Here is a 14,715-nt window from a genome sequence, read left to right as displayed (position 1 = left end):
AGTCAAAAGCGAAATCAAGGCTATTTTTTTCCACTCTGCTTTTATGTCAAAGAGAGCGACTGTGAGCGCGATTCAAGGCAGCGAGCAAGGCGTTGGAAAGCAGCTGGCACTCGACAGCATGAAAGCCCCTGCGATTCATTCCTTACGCTGCCTCTTAGACGGTAGCATAATACGCAGCGTTATAGCGGAGTGTGGTTACAGACGAAGGACAAAACACTCAGACATCCATTGTGATTCCTAGTCCCCCCCCCCCTCCTTTCAGTTGAATTTATTGCTACAGTTTGAATCGTGGTTTGAGCATCAAAACCTGCAGAAAAAGGATACGGCAGCCTTTCTGTCAAAAAACTGCTCTAAAAATAGAACCACAAGATGGAATCAGGCTCACATCCATATGTCAGTAGATCTAAATATGTAAATACTTCTAATCCACTACAAATATTCTATTGCCAGTTTAATTACATGCAACTAGATTGAGATTATCTTAATCTATCTACATTATATAAATGTCCACTTTTGTTTAATGTGGATTTTCTCATTTGAGCTTTAAACTTGATGAGCACAACTCTTATCTGAAGGCTGATATAAAATAGTAGAGATTTTTGGGGGAGAAATAGTGTTTTTACATGTTTCGTGTTAGACATGCTGTAGTTGCATAGCAACAAGAGTAAAGTAACACTCCCTGTGTTCTCTGGGTTTCTTCTGGTGGCAGCTGTGCTTTGTGTTTGATCAGGAGGAAACCGCATCCTGTGCGGTCGTAGTCGGTAGCATTAACGGCGCTGACATTATTTCAGGAGTGGCTCCTTTGTGAGGGAAAATGGGTCACACTTTACTGCAGAGGCAACAGAGCTGCAGCGGGTCGAACCAGTAGAGAGGACACTGAGAGCAGATAAAAATACCCACATTGTCATCGTCACCACATACAAACAACCTTGTCATATGTCTTTGAAAGTACTTTAAACATTCCGTAATTATTTTCTCGTGTGCAGACACGTATGTGAAGCTGACCTTACTCAACTCCATGGGCCATGAGATGTCCAAGTGCAAGACGTCCATTTGTCGAGGTCAGCCCAACCCCACCTATAAGGAGACATTCGTCTTCCAGGTAGCTCTTTTCCAGCTATCTGACGTCACGCTCATCCTCTCCGTCTACAACAAGCGCAGCATGAAGCGAAAGGAGATGATTGGCTGGATTTCTCTGGGCCTCAACAGCTCCGGAGAGGAGGAGCTCACCCACTGGACTCAGATGAAGGAATCGAAGGGACAGCAGGTCTGCCACTGGCACAGTCTGCTGGAATCCTAGCATTTGACGGAGGGTTGGAGACTTTCTGCTGCGTGGCAGCCACAGAGAGAGCCGGGCTCAGCGGTGATGATGGGAATACAAATGAATCACATGTTTCTGCTCCCAGTTAATCGGCTTAGCATGACAGCATGACACCGCTGGCAAAACCACTGACAGCCATTGATTAGTTACATGGCTAAAAATGCATTGCCTTCTCTTTCATAGATAAAATTGTGACAGGTTTTTGTTAATGAGATGCGTTTATGGAACAAAAAACCACACACATCAAGTAAGACATGTCTAAATTACTCCATTTCTTATATTCTCTTGAATCACAAAGAGCTGTCATCAGTTCTCAGAAAACTGAAGTGAATGCAACACTTTTTTCTCAGTCCTTAAAATTTACCGGTTAAACCTTAGTCATACAGTACATGACCTGCAGGTTTTTGGGTTGTCTGGGCCCGTGAAGGGTCGTATAGAAAAGCGGCTGCATCTTAAAGGGTGCGCAGGTGTGTCTTGCTGTTCACTTGAGGCTCATACAGACATGAAAGTGGAACGTACAATAGTCATACGTGTGCTAAGTGTATCGTGAAGTATTTGTAAAGGTAATGTAAGATGCAGGCACTTATGACGTAAAGAAGATGCTTACATACCGTGACCTTACGCCACACTCTAGTCATTAGTAAGTGGCTTCTTACTGACTGCGTGCAAATGCTGCATGTGATACATAAGTGCCCATAGGATACCCACACTAATTACACTCTGATTGTCTAATTTTCTCATTTCTAACAGCCAGGCTGTGTGCACGAAGCGCACACAAATCTCGTGAACAGCACTAAGAGGCTCCTTTACCGTGCACAGGATTTGGGGGGCGTTTATAAAAGGAAAAACCCTTACAACACGCCTCCATCTCACCTACCTTACTCTTACTTTACCCTTCTGTCTTGTTTAGGTTTTTGCTACAACTTATCGCTTGCCCGTGGAAAAAAAAGTGCATGAACAATTTCCCTCTACGTGCTCACCCCATTTTTTTGCAGGATACCTGCGTGCCCCGTACAGGTTTGCCCATTTTTTGTTTGCAGACAGCCCATGTAGTTACCTGTTATAGGAGTTGTGACTAAGGCTTAATTTGGTCTCGGTTTAGGCGACATCTCACTTTCTGAAGGTTTGTTTTACCCCATCACATGTAGACTTTTGATACAATCCTGCTGGAGCTTTGGGAGTCAGCAGAAAATGCAGATTTTTTTCACATGTGCGCGTTCTTCTTAGTCAACACTGCCAAGGTACAACCATATTTGCAGGTTCAATGTAAAATCTACAATATAATGCCAAATACTTTTGTTTTTTGAGACACATTTTGAAACAACATGACTCATCAGATGCCATCCAATAATTAAGAAACACACGGACCTTTTTGTCTGCTCTGGTGCTAATCTGTGTCTGCACAAGGAGCTGTTGCCTTAAGGTTTAGGTTGGTCTTCCTGTTTCTTTTGGTGGCCTGAGCTCCAAACATTCCCACTCTGAGAGCACACAGACCTGCACCCTTGACCACAAGAAGCACAGACTCTCAAACCATTTCTGAACAACCTGCAGATTGTTTACAGGCCAATGGTTTGCACTTTTTCCCAGAGACAAATCAGAACACACCTATACTCTTTTCTGTGCCTGTGGTTGTGCTGGAAGCTAGCTTTGTGTTTGCTAAATGTCTGTGAACGAGGCAGGAAAGAGCGATGTCAAAGGCTCTGACATCAGTACGTTTTTTTTTCTCTATGTTGGCTGTGACATTTTTCTTCTTGTAACAAGTACCAAACACCCTTCTTGAATGTCTTGCATCTACTTTATAGTATTAAATGTTTGCTATCTATTTTTGTATCTACAGGTAAAACAAAAATCTGCATCAAAAATATTCTTAGCTAGTCACGTATTAATCTGAGCAATACTGCACTGAATTGCTTCTTTATATTAGTTCAGTGAATGCGTTGCGGCTCAGGTCATATTCCTCCTCTTTAAAAGGAGATGTGGAAATGCGATGGAGACCAGCAGAGCTCATCTCACACCAGACTAGAAATCCGTTTCAGCTTCATGCTTCCTGACGGAAAGAAGCACAGCTTTTACAGCACAACAGTGATCCAAACCCTGTGAAAGACGGGCAGAAGTTCATGTCAAAGTCAAAACAAAATTCTGTGGAATTTGCTGCATCACCATGATGGTTGCCACTCTTCATTGTTGAGTCTATTGAGTCCCACTGATGACAATAAATGGAGAGATTATTTTAATTTTAGCAAAACAGAAGCCAAAGTTATCCCCAAATTTGATTAAAATAGGAAATATATGTATATGAATCAGAGCTAAGCTGAACTTTTGTAGTCAAGTGTTTTGTGGTTGTGAACCTCAATGGGAGACCAGCTGTGGAAAATTATTGATGTCTGTTTTTGTTTTTTTAACATTTGAGTTATTTTGTATCATTTCTGTCCTATTGCTGCTTAAACACTGATTCAAATGTAAAAGAAAGTCTTGCCTTCTGTTCAGGTTTTGTTGGTATCATAACATTGAGGGTAGGATTACATTGAAGTTCCACGAACTGAAAGCTGCCAGGGTGAATCAGAGATTACTGGATTTGTAGATTACTTCTTACGAAAATACTCCTCTGATCTGTCTGCTTCATTGACTGTATGAGGTATGAGGTAATGTCCCAATTCCTTCCCTACTCCCTACCTACTAAAAACTATATAGTCTGGGGCTATGTAGTGCCCTGGATTTTAAAAACATTTTGGACGGTTATGCTAACTACTTCTTGTTTTTAAACGACATCTATGACTTCGTAGGTTTATCAAAGTAAAAGCTTAAGAAATATGAACATTTTACGAAGAGTGTTCATGAACCCATTGTGTTCAGAAGATGAAAACTTGGATGGTTTGTATATAAAACAAAAATTATTTCACAAACATTGTTCAAATGTAATGCATTGTGGTCTATAGTCGCCAGTCTAGTGACTGGTCTTTCACTGAGCCTTCTGGGAAATTTCTAAGGCACTCGATTTTGGAATTGTAGATTCAGACAGCTCTACAAAATGGAAAACACAATATATAGTGCACTATGTAGTGAGTAGTGAAGAAATTGTGACACAATAGAATAGAATAGCATTATTATAGTCACTTTCAAACGTACAACAAAATTTAAAATCTCACTGGTCAGTGCCTCATTCATTCTGTTTCTAAAAATAGAATAAAAACATAATTACAATAGCTAGCTCGTGTGATGTCACCAATAGAAAACGGCTTACTTCTGGCTCCAACAAAATGAAGTCAATTCAGTAGCCATTTTTGCTGCTATTGTTAGAGCCAGGCGTTGTCAGTTAACAGCAATTGGTCGATCTGATTCATTGTTTCTATGGCAACCACTCTCCCCATTCAGAAGTGTGCTTGTTTATGGTCCACACCCCTACCACTTGATCGTGGGCTCAAGAGAATCGGTGAACCAAACATTTCGAATGTTAGACGTGAGACCACATACTTTATGATTGGTCAGTTCATCACTTGAATATCTTGCAATAAAAAATATTAAAATAAATAAAATAGGATTAAAAAGAACATGTAAAAAAAAAGGTAGTTTAACAAGAATGGTTATTCTAAAAAACAGAATGACTGAGTAATAGCTGTTTGTTTCCCAACAGAAGTCCATGGCATTTTGGCTTTTTGGAACCAGTGGGCACTTCCTGTTTGGAACGCCACAAGGGAGGAAATCTCTGTAGCCTTTCCAGAAAAAAACTAATTGGGGATATGATGAAAAAGACGGTAAAAAATGAAAGAAAAACATAATTTCTTTAATTTTGTGTTTTTGATCATTTTACTGTTTGAGCTTATTCACCTTCTCTCCTGACGTCTAACCGCTTGTGTTCAGTCTTTCACACAGTGTCTTTCACTGACTTCAATTGGTAACTTTTTAGAAGATTAGTGTTTTTTCAGTTTAGAAACAGCCAATGCCACAGACGGCATCGATGCCTTACTGTTGTTCGCTCAGACTTAAGACTTGTGTCTCAGTGTTTTAACGTAAACATACTTTTTCCTCTGTGTGTAAAGCTTACTTTGTAAGATGTCTTTGAAATTAACTATGAGAGCAATTTCTATGTGATGGTAATATTGTTCTAGAAAAATACAAAACAGAAACCAAACACACTTGAGTTTTCTTTTCGTTTTATTCCTTCAATGCTCCATCCAGTTGGTTGTTTTAGATTGCATTGCTAAAAAACAACCAATAGGTGGAGCAACTACTGTAGTTTACCTTTAGTATGACTGTTTCAGCTTTATTAACCTTAAAAACGGTGCACTTTTTTCAAGGACTCTTGCAGTCCTCGTCTAAGATGAAAAGGTTTGCAGCGCATTTACAGGAGTGATCTTAAGGTGGCGCTGGTTTTACCATAGAGATTTCAGTCCCACAGTCAGAGGAAGCTGAAGCCATGATTACTGCACATCGGAAAAATCTGTCTGCTGCACAAATAGAAGAAAAAGTGAATCCGTTTAAAAGAGTAAAACACAACTTTAGGGAGTCTGACAGCTAGAACAGATTCCCACCCTTTCAGCACCCCACAATGATTCTGCTGCAGAAGATGAGTAGATGGGTGCGAAAAAAATACCTTCAAGTGGACATCTGTCAAATCCATTGCAGCTTAATTCAAACCTTAATTAATGTATTGTATTTTGTAACTTTTTTCCAAGCTTAGTTGTCACACTACACTGACACCTCAGCTTTGTGTGATTGCCGCTCTTTAAAAGCAGAGGGGATGAGGGCAAGGGGGTAAGGAGAATAAAAGCTACTTCAGAAATGTAAGGTTTTAGATTTTAAGTGTTTTTGTTTTTTCTCCGGCACATTCCTTAGCTGAGCGCAGAACAAAGAGAGAAGTGCTGGAAAATGAGATTCAGTGGCTGCTGCTGCTGCTGCTGCTTCTGAATCAAAGAGAAAATGCAGAACAGATGAGTGGGGCTTGCTCCCTCCTCTCCCTTTATCGGTCACATCCCTGCAGAGCAGATCTCCACCACACAACCCCTCTAAAAAAAAGTGTCAGAACGCATTCAAGTGCTGTTGGAAATCACAATGTATCTATTGGAAGCGCCGCACTGCACGGGATATGAAAACACAAGAGATTTTGACTCATTAACAACAAGCTTTCAGGATCTTCAAATGTAAAAATAAGATATTTAAACTTTTACAGATCAGAATATTTTTTTCAAAAGTTCTCAAAAAATACAAAAAGAATTGACCTGTCTCCATACGTTAAAAACTGATTAATGAAACTGGAGATTATTTGTCTAAAAATTTGAATTAAGTATAGTGCCACTTTAATAAATATTTCTCTCATAAAAGAATCTTTATTTACATAGTAATTCACTGCACCATCAGGCCACCAAAGTGTTTTATATTACAAAGACAGATAAAAAATGTGCCAAATAAGAATAAAAATTACAATTCCGATACATTGCTAAAGCGTACCCAGTGGTCTTTTAATAATGATTCGGCAGTTTTTAGATAAACAAATAAAAAACCTGTGTCGTTTTCTGGGACATTGTCTCTGCAAAGTGGGAAGACCTTACCAGAAATTTGCCTCTGAGTTGTGGGCGGGACCACGGGCTAGGAAGTAAACCTCCGCTGATATCCCATCATTCCTCTGTCTACACTTCTCCGCTAGCTTATAGCACCTCACAACCCCACGCTATATAGTGGTGTAACAAAAATGCTGAGCAGTTTTGGAGCTATCCAGCCCTACAGTTTGGAGTCAGATGGCAGCTCAGAAGAAGAAAATAAAGACGTACATGGATCTATTTGTTTGCAATTGGATGCATCAGAATGGAGCGGAGCAGGGAGACTTCTGACCACCCATTTAATATGCTGCATCACAACTTAGCTTTTCATCACACTGCATGTTTTTACCGCACTGAATCCATCCCGAATTGAATAAAGAAATACTAAGAAAACACAGTTTTAATCTTGAATTATTTTATGCATGTCCTTTGTCATGAGAAAAATGCTACAAAAACACTTAAAAACACACCCAAAAGGTGATTTTAATCAATGTGGGTCTTTAATTAGGTGAAAAACACAACGTTATTAGAAGATAGAAGATTAGAAGACATTGTATATATAGTTCAAAAGAGAATATGCAAATTATAATAGTTTTAGATACAGATGTAAGTTAGTAAATTAACAATAGTGCTTCCAGTGATAGTTTAAAAAAAATGTGAGTTTTAACCTTAATAAATTCCAACATGTGTGTTCATTCCCAGTATTTCACTTTTCAATGAGAGATTGTAAAGTTACAATGACCCGGAACAGAGCTATCCATAAATGTATTTTAATACATTTAAAAGTTACTTGCTTGTACAAGGGTATAAGAAGGAACGTTTACTATCGTTTTTCACCCCTTCATTACTCTTACTTTGGTAATGACCTAGTTTACTATTCTTTATTTATCATTGAGTATATTGTATATTAATATTATTCTGTAGTAACGTTAAATTTAGTTAAATTAAAGTTCTTAAGTACCCATGTTTGCGTTCTAACCGGTTTGATTTGGTGTTTGTGGCCATGATGCTTTGCCGTCTGAACCTTCCATGTTGACCACAGAGGGTAAGCATAACTTCCGAGGCGCCTTTGAACTCATCAGCCGTAGTTGAGCTGCGACGCTGCTGTTGTTTTCTTCATTCAGATGAACCTCCAGCGCAGCGCCGTCAGCTACCAGGGAAAACCTTCGACATCCCTCCCAGAGAACCAAACCTCCCCGTCGGTCCTCTTCAGGAGGAACGAACAAACAAACCACCACTCATTTTTGTTATTGTCATTTATTCGTTTTTTTTTATTTTATTTATTTTTTATTCATAACAGCTTTTGAGGATGCTACGCGCGCGGCACACGACTTTCATCGAAGCGCGCGAGCGATTCGAAGTTGCTAATTAACTGATATACGTATTCGAGAAGCGCGTGAGGTTTGCGCGCGTGCTGCAGGTATTTTTGTTGAGTAGTGTTTGTTTCCCCCATTTTTTTTATCAAATCAACTGGGCTTGGATTTGAACCGTCATTACAAAGCAAGTGTGGAGCCGAGGACGAGCTCAAGACCATTTAAGACAGGTAGGAGAACATTACTCCTGTTTTCCACTTCACTTTCGGAGATGTAAACACTCTTGAAGATGTTTTGTCATGACGTCCACACTGTTAAGTCACACTGACTCCTAACCCCAACTACTTATATGTAGTTTTATTGATTCAAACACGAGTTTTTGTGAAGTCTGAGCTCAAGCCGCAGACCGACTGAATGATTTGATTTGCTCCTACAGGATTAATGAGAGTCTCGGCAGTTAATAGCTGCCTGACATGACAGAGACCCTGATCTAACGCATTATGCAGGCTGACATAACCAAGCCGCCCTCCTGGCATCCGTCCTGCCACACGACTGCTTTTGGCTGCACATCCTGAAGTGTTGCTTTATCACAGCCCTTGAGAAGAAGCCGAGCTTTTGTGCAGTTTGGCCAAGCGTTTGTTGTGATCTCTGTGCATCCTCTCAAACCTGATGAACTTCCAGCACTTTTGTGGTGTTTCTAACCCTCAGTTAGGACAAAGGAATGCATGTTAGGGTTCCGGACTGGATGCTCCTCACCTTTCTCTCTCTCTTTTTTTAATCAATAACAGCTGGAGTTACTTGCCAGGAATTCCACCATTTGTTGTTGTTTGCTTGGAGGCAAAAGTATGTTTTATAGAGCAGCGAATGAAGTTTTCAGACTAGAAAAGAAAAGATCGCTGTAATAAACAACAGGAAGTGGTCTGCATGGTGGCCCGATCCTCTTGTCTTTGCCCCCCCTTTTTTTTTTTACTTTTATCACAAACACTTAGTGTGATTTCCAGCTCTGTCACTGCACTATCAATCATATCTCGCTCTCAGCAGACTCTTCTGCTCATTAAGGATGTGAACCTGCAGGTAGCCTGCCCCCCCACACACACACACCACACACACACCCCACCACCACCACCTCCCAGCCATTCATCTCCCTTGGCAGGGCGCAGAGACTCACATCTGGAGCAGAATATCAAAACATGGCTCTCAGCAGACTTATAGTGTATGCAGAAGGAAATCCAGCGCTGGTGCCAAGCACAAAATGAAACCACAGTGCGAGTGGGCGAGTCGGTTTTGAACCTGTACCCGTTTGTAATTTAAAAATTACAACAACAAAAAACCCTCAAAGGAGCAGGTGTTGTGGATAATCGGCAGTACGGTTTAAAGCGCTTGACTGGGGAGGATTTTTCAGCTCGCTTTGCATCATCCCTCCCTTTTTTTATCCCCCTGTCTGTCTCTGCTCTGTTTTTGTGTTAAAAGTTATCAGCCGCCACAAGTTGAGCTTGACTCAGTGTGTGTTTCTCTGTGTGCACAGTATGTGTGTCAAGACCGCAGGGTGTAGCCCGGAGTTCTTTTTTCCCCCTCAGGCTCTGCTTCCCCATCATGAATGCGGCTTTGTGCTCCAGGATGACACACAAACTCCTGCGAGCAACTTAAGAGGAAAGGTTAACACATGTTTGTTCCTGCAGAAGTTTAAAAATAGAAGAAGGTGGGTTTTTTGAATCCCAACTGAAAAATCGCAGTTAGGCGAAGTTTGCCTCACAAAACCAAGATGAAAATAATGCAGCCTGTTCAAACCCTGGCTGAAACTGCCTGACCGTCACGTCATGCCATCATTTCCTGAGCAGATTTTTTGGGGACTGTTCCGATTTGATACTCTGGAAACACGTTTAAATAAATGAACAAATTTAATAAACAGATCCAAGTTTTCCTCTATTCTCATTTTATGAACCTTGTTTTATTCTATAACACTTAAACAGAGGACTTCTATGAAGTAGCTTGAACAATAAAGGCAAAATAGTGCAACTATTAACTAAAAAAAGTAGTTAAAATAGGTGATAATTAGTCAAGTGAGAAAGTTTGACGATTGTAGCTTCAGGATCTTCAGAACTATTGAACATTGATGATCCGCTGTGATTCATATGTATATTAAAAACTCTTAAAAAACTAAAAATGACAAAATGAATGTAGCTCATGTCAATGTAACCATTTATTAGTTTTGATTGTTTTTGAGAGACTATGGATTTTTTTGAATCACTTATCCCAGAGCTTGTACTTTGTAGACGATCCCTAGACGTCTCCCTTACGTTTCTCCAAGAATTTTTTTTTTTTTTGAAATGCCTTTGTAAGTCATAGTTTGAAATAAGACAAACAAATATAGACACTTGCTGGCAGTTTTAAATGTTTTGTAAAAGAGTTTTTGAGTCTGAATCTGTGAATATCTCCCTAACTTGACCGAAGTGTTTTTGTGTGCCTCCTGCTCAAACTAGTGCCGTCTTCTGCTGCGCTTTATGGCAATAAAGTGTTGTGATCCGTGCAGACTTCTAGAGGAGTTTTTATTTGTAATAATAAGCTTTAAATATAGCACTGATCATAATAATGGAAATAAAATAAATATTCAATCTCTGATGGGGATACAACATCCGATTCCAATGGAGTCTGAAACTATGTGCCTGGGCCCAATTCCTGATCATGTGACTGGATCGAGACATCACTATAATAAAGAAGAAAAAAAAATCATATATAAGTCGCACTGAACTAAAAGTCGCACTTTTGGGAGAAACGTAACAAATACAGGACCAGGAATGGACATTTCAAAAGGCAAACCACAATAACGGAATACATTCATTCAACTTCTGCCGTTTTATCACTTTCGGGGTTACGGGCTGCCGGAGCCTATCCTGGCCACTTGTGGGCGAAGGCAGTCTGTCACATGCATTCACATTCACACCCAGGGATAATTTAGAGTTACCAATTAACATGAAGCATGTTTTTAGACAGTGGGAAGAAGCCGGAGACCCTGGAGAGAGCCCACGCTTGCACGGGGAGAACATGCAAACTCCACACTGCTGTTTCAGGTCCCCCAGCTGGGTCTGGAACTGGGGGCCTTCTTGCTGTGAGGCAAGAGCTCTAACCACTGCGCCACCGTGCAGCCCGTATTATGGAATAGATAACACTAATAGAATGGATATATGCATGCTTCACTATTGTAACCGTATTTATAAGTGTCTAGTATTTTAGCACAATATATTATCAATTATGCAGATAACCATAGCATTAAGGAAATGCTGACAAGTCAACTAAACTCTTTATATAACTTTAAATCCCTAAATCCATTGAATTCTTCATCCTCTGTGTTGCCTTTTACGGACAGCGCCACGGTCACCACTTCTTTTTCTGCATTGCTATCTGTAGCACATAGTGATACACGCACCTACAGTGCCCTCTAGTGGTTGATAGTTAGAATAAACACAAGAGCCTATTTGTTTTTAAAAATCGCATATAAATCACAACTAAAAAAATGTTTATAACTTGAATTCTACTCAGAAAATTACAGTAAAAACTCTCGTCAGTACAGATAGACAAGGTTGGTTTTGATTCTTAAAAGGCAGAATAAAACATGAAAAAAAAAACACCCCTCTGCCTTTTAATGTGCCGCGTCCACCTCTGGGGAGCGCGGGCCGTGACGTCCTCTCACAGCCTTGGCCTCTTCACCCCACAACCACAGCGAGCCATCCCCAGTTAGTCCATAATGCAGCTGCCCTGTCACAACACATGTGTCACCGCTCAGCGAGAGGAGCGCCGCGCGAAACCCCTGCGGGCCTCGAGCCCAACTTAGTCACGCCACCGTGGCCAAGACGCCAATCTGATAGCTCCTGACAGGCTGCAAGCTGGCACAAACAGTCAGAGAGGCAACACACACAAAAGAAAACAAACAAGATTACTGAGCTTGAAATGAATCTGTTACCATAAAAGGATTCTAATATTAGATTATTCTGGAAAACATAGTGAAATGTGTTACTTTTCCTGTTCGTTTTGAATCATTTTAAGAAGCTGTCTCCACTATGTAGCCTTTTACCATCGATTTACTGCTTGGAAATGCCTCTGCTTGATTCATTCAGGACATTGCGTTGCCTTGTGACTGTGGTCCACTTTTTTTCTGGCGGGGGGTTAATTGCTTTCCATTTGAGCCGCTCACTCTTGATGCATGGCACACACCGCCTCGCTGCGGCTGTTCTTAAGGAGAGCCTGATGTCATAAAACCCATTATCTATTCTTGATCTGTTCTCTCTTGCCGTATGCGTCGCCCTGTGAAGCCAGCACTCACACACTTTCCACCCCCTCCCCAGCAGGAGCGCCGATGCTGTGAAGCCTCTCCATATTGAGAGGAGGTGGGCTGTGTTTACTTAGCGGTCTCAGTTGATGTAAGATGGTGAGCAGGAGATCGTTTTTCTGACAGCAAGCTTTTGTGACTGCAGTATTGCAGTTTGCAATGTTTGATGGATTTGTGTAAATCTGATCAAATAACATTCTTTTCAAAATAATGCTTTGAGTGTATTAACATTTGATGCTAAATGACCCCCACTTATAATATGAACTTCACAAAAAATTAATAATCTGTTTATGTTTTGTTAGCATAAGTTTTGAATCAGGAAAAAGGCAGCAGTTGCTCCTGAAAACCTGAAGGATACAAATATCGTTAGGTTATAATGAAAGGGAAATCATTTACAGAATTAGTCCATTTACTGTTTTTACCAAGAGACATTTTGTCATTAGTGTGACCAGTAAGACAATATCATATTTTGTGGCTAATCTGTTTAATATGAACCAATCATTTTTTGACCATGAAGCTTTATAAAGGTTATGAAATAAGATTCAACAAGTTGTGGGTTGTCAGCAAATAAACTGCATTAACTAAGTGTAGTCACACAAACGCTTGTTTAAGCGATATCAGTCTGTTTTTATGTGTTACAAACAAGGTTGGAGTTACAGGTATTGTGAATACACTAATTTGACTAATGTTTCTAATGTGGCTAAATAGTAGCGTGTTATAAACAAGTTGACATACCAGCAAGCAAAGAGAAGGCTGAGAAAAAAAAAACCTTAGCTCACATATCCCCTCACCCCCGTAACTTCAGCTAGTTGCCTCTGTGTAGCATTCAGTCTAAACTGATAAAGCAGTAGAACACGTGACAATTTCGCCCTGCCCGCAAGCACAAAGTTTCAAGTCCACCTGCTTTGCTCATAGACATGCTTAGCACGGGCGGAGCAGGCGACCGGTCCTGTTAGCGCTCCAAAGCCTACTCTTGAGCACCATCTAGGCATGACGTAAAACCAGTGTGCAGTACTGACCTACTATCTGAAGAAACTGTTAAATGCCCCACAATCGGATCAACAATCGGCATAGCCCACCTATCTCAATCGGAAAGAAATTTTGATCCTAATGAGTCTGATCTGGGCAGAGTATTCCGAACGGCGTGTCTACATGACACATTTTTACTCTGATCAGGCATGTGTTCCGATTACTTTTGTCCATGTCCAGGTACTTTGTATGGTTTTTCAGCAAGAAAACAGAAACGACTCATTTGAGATTGAAAATAAAACGCTTCATAGACAGCCTGAAAACGACTAAAGCAGAGAGCAGAGCTCTTTTACATTTTTGGGGTTGGCATGAAAGGGATTCACTGGAGTGGGCCATTAAAGTATAGCAACACCCCCCCCCCCCCCCCCCCCCCAACCTGGAATGAGATAATGAAGCAGTGAGAAAACTTCATGTTAAAACTCCTGGTAACTCAATCACAGGTGACTCTTTCAGAGCCATGTTTGTTTATTTACTCACATAAAAAGTCCCAACACAGACCTGTCCTTCTACAAGAGTTTTATTGGAACTCTTACTGTGAAAAGGCACATTTACCGTTCACATAATATACTGTTACCATGAGATGAACCTTATTATGGTATAAAGACCCTTAACTTTCCTTTTTTTTGCAAGTTTTATTTGACTGTATGTCTAAAAAAAGTTTGGAAAATCTCTCAAAGTATCGACTTGTTTTTTGGTGATAAAATAAAAATTGTGATTCTTCTAAGGTAAATTGACAGAAACAGTCAAATAGTTACAGTAATTGAAAGAGTGTCAGAATTACAGTCTCCAAAGAGAATAATGTTGACCTCCAAGGTCAAAGTACATCAGCGTCAGATCTCACTATCCACTGCTGTTTGAGCTGCACGTTTTGGTAGGGCTGCGTTGATAAAATTGTTTAACCGATCCGAATCGATCCAAGTTTAATAGATCAATAATCGATCCATAAAAGTAGAGATCGATCTTTTATGCCTTTCCTTTTCTGGTGACCTAATGCATAACAGCAGTAAAGCCAAAGTCCATTAGCTTGATGCTAACGTATAACAAATTTTCCCATAGGACGGCTAATGTTTTTTTTTTTTTTTTTTTTTTTTTTTTTAACTTGTCCTGTCCAACAGCTAGGCAAACAGATGAGAGCTGAGGGCCTCTTGTGTTGGACATATTTTATTTTAACAAGAGGGGTTATTCATCTTCAGA

The 14,715-nt window shown here is 40.3% G+C and overlaps 2 protein-coding genes across 12 annotated transcripts in view; both read left to right on the top strand.

Annotated features, from left to right (window-relative positions):
- Positions 1-5,450, top strand: part of syt14a (synaptotagmin XIVa) — a 43,531-nt gene extending 38,081 nt beyond the window's left edge. For 7 of the 11 annotated variants that reach the window (XM_078941323.1, XM_078941322.1, XM_023951791.2 and 4 more), the window contains one exon: positions 987-5,450. In XM_078941323.1, the coding sequence (XP_078797449.1) occupies positions 987-1,300 (314 nt within the window). In that variant the 3' untranslated portion in view covers positions 1,301-5,450. The remainder of the gene's footprint in view (positions 1-986) is intronic. The other 4 variants (XM_078941326.1, XM_078941327.1, XM_078941325.1 and 1 more) reach the window with 2 other exon arrangements.
- Positions 5,451-7,902: 2,452 nt separating this feature from the next.
- Positions 7,903-14,715, top strand: part of LOC105357543 (uncharacterized) — a 35,811-nt gene continuing 28,998 nt past the window's right edge. Inside the window, exon 1 of the mRNA XM_011492674.4 lies at positions 7,903-8,398. The gene's annotated coding sequence lies outside the window, so the exon portion shown is untranslated. The remainder of the gene's footprint in view (positions 8,399-14,715) is intronic.

The sequence above is a fragment of the Oryzias latipes genome, chromosome 22 (genome assembly GCF_053564925.1).
Source record: "Oryzias latipes strain Hd-rR chromosome 22, Olatipes_Hd-rR_3.1".
NCBI classification, from domain to species: Eukaryota; Metazoa; Chordata; class Actinopteri; order Beloniformes; family Adrianichthyidae; genus Oryzias; species Oryzias latipes.
Note: the sequence above shows the minus strand (reverse complement) of the source record. Positions and strands in the feature narration are given on the sequence as shown.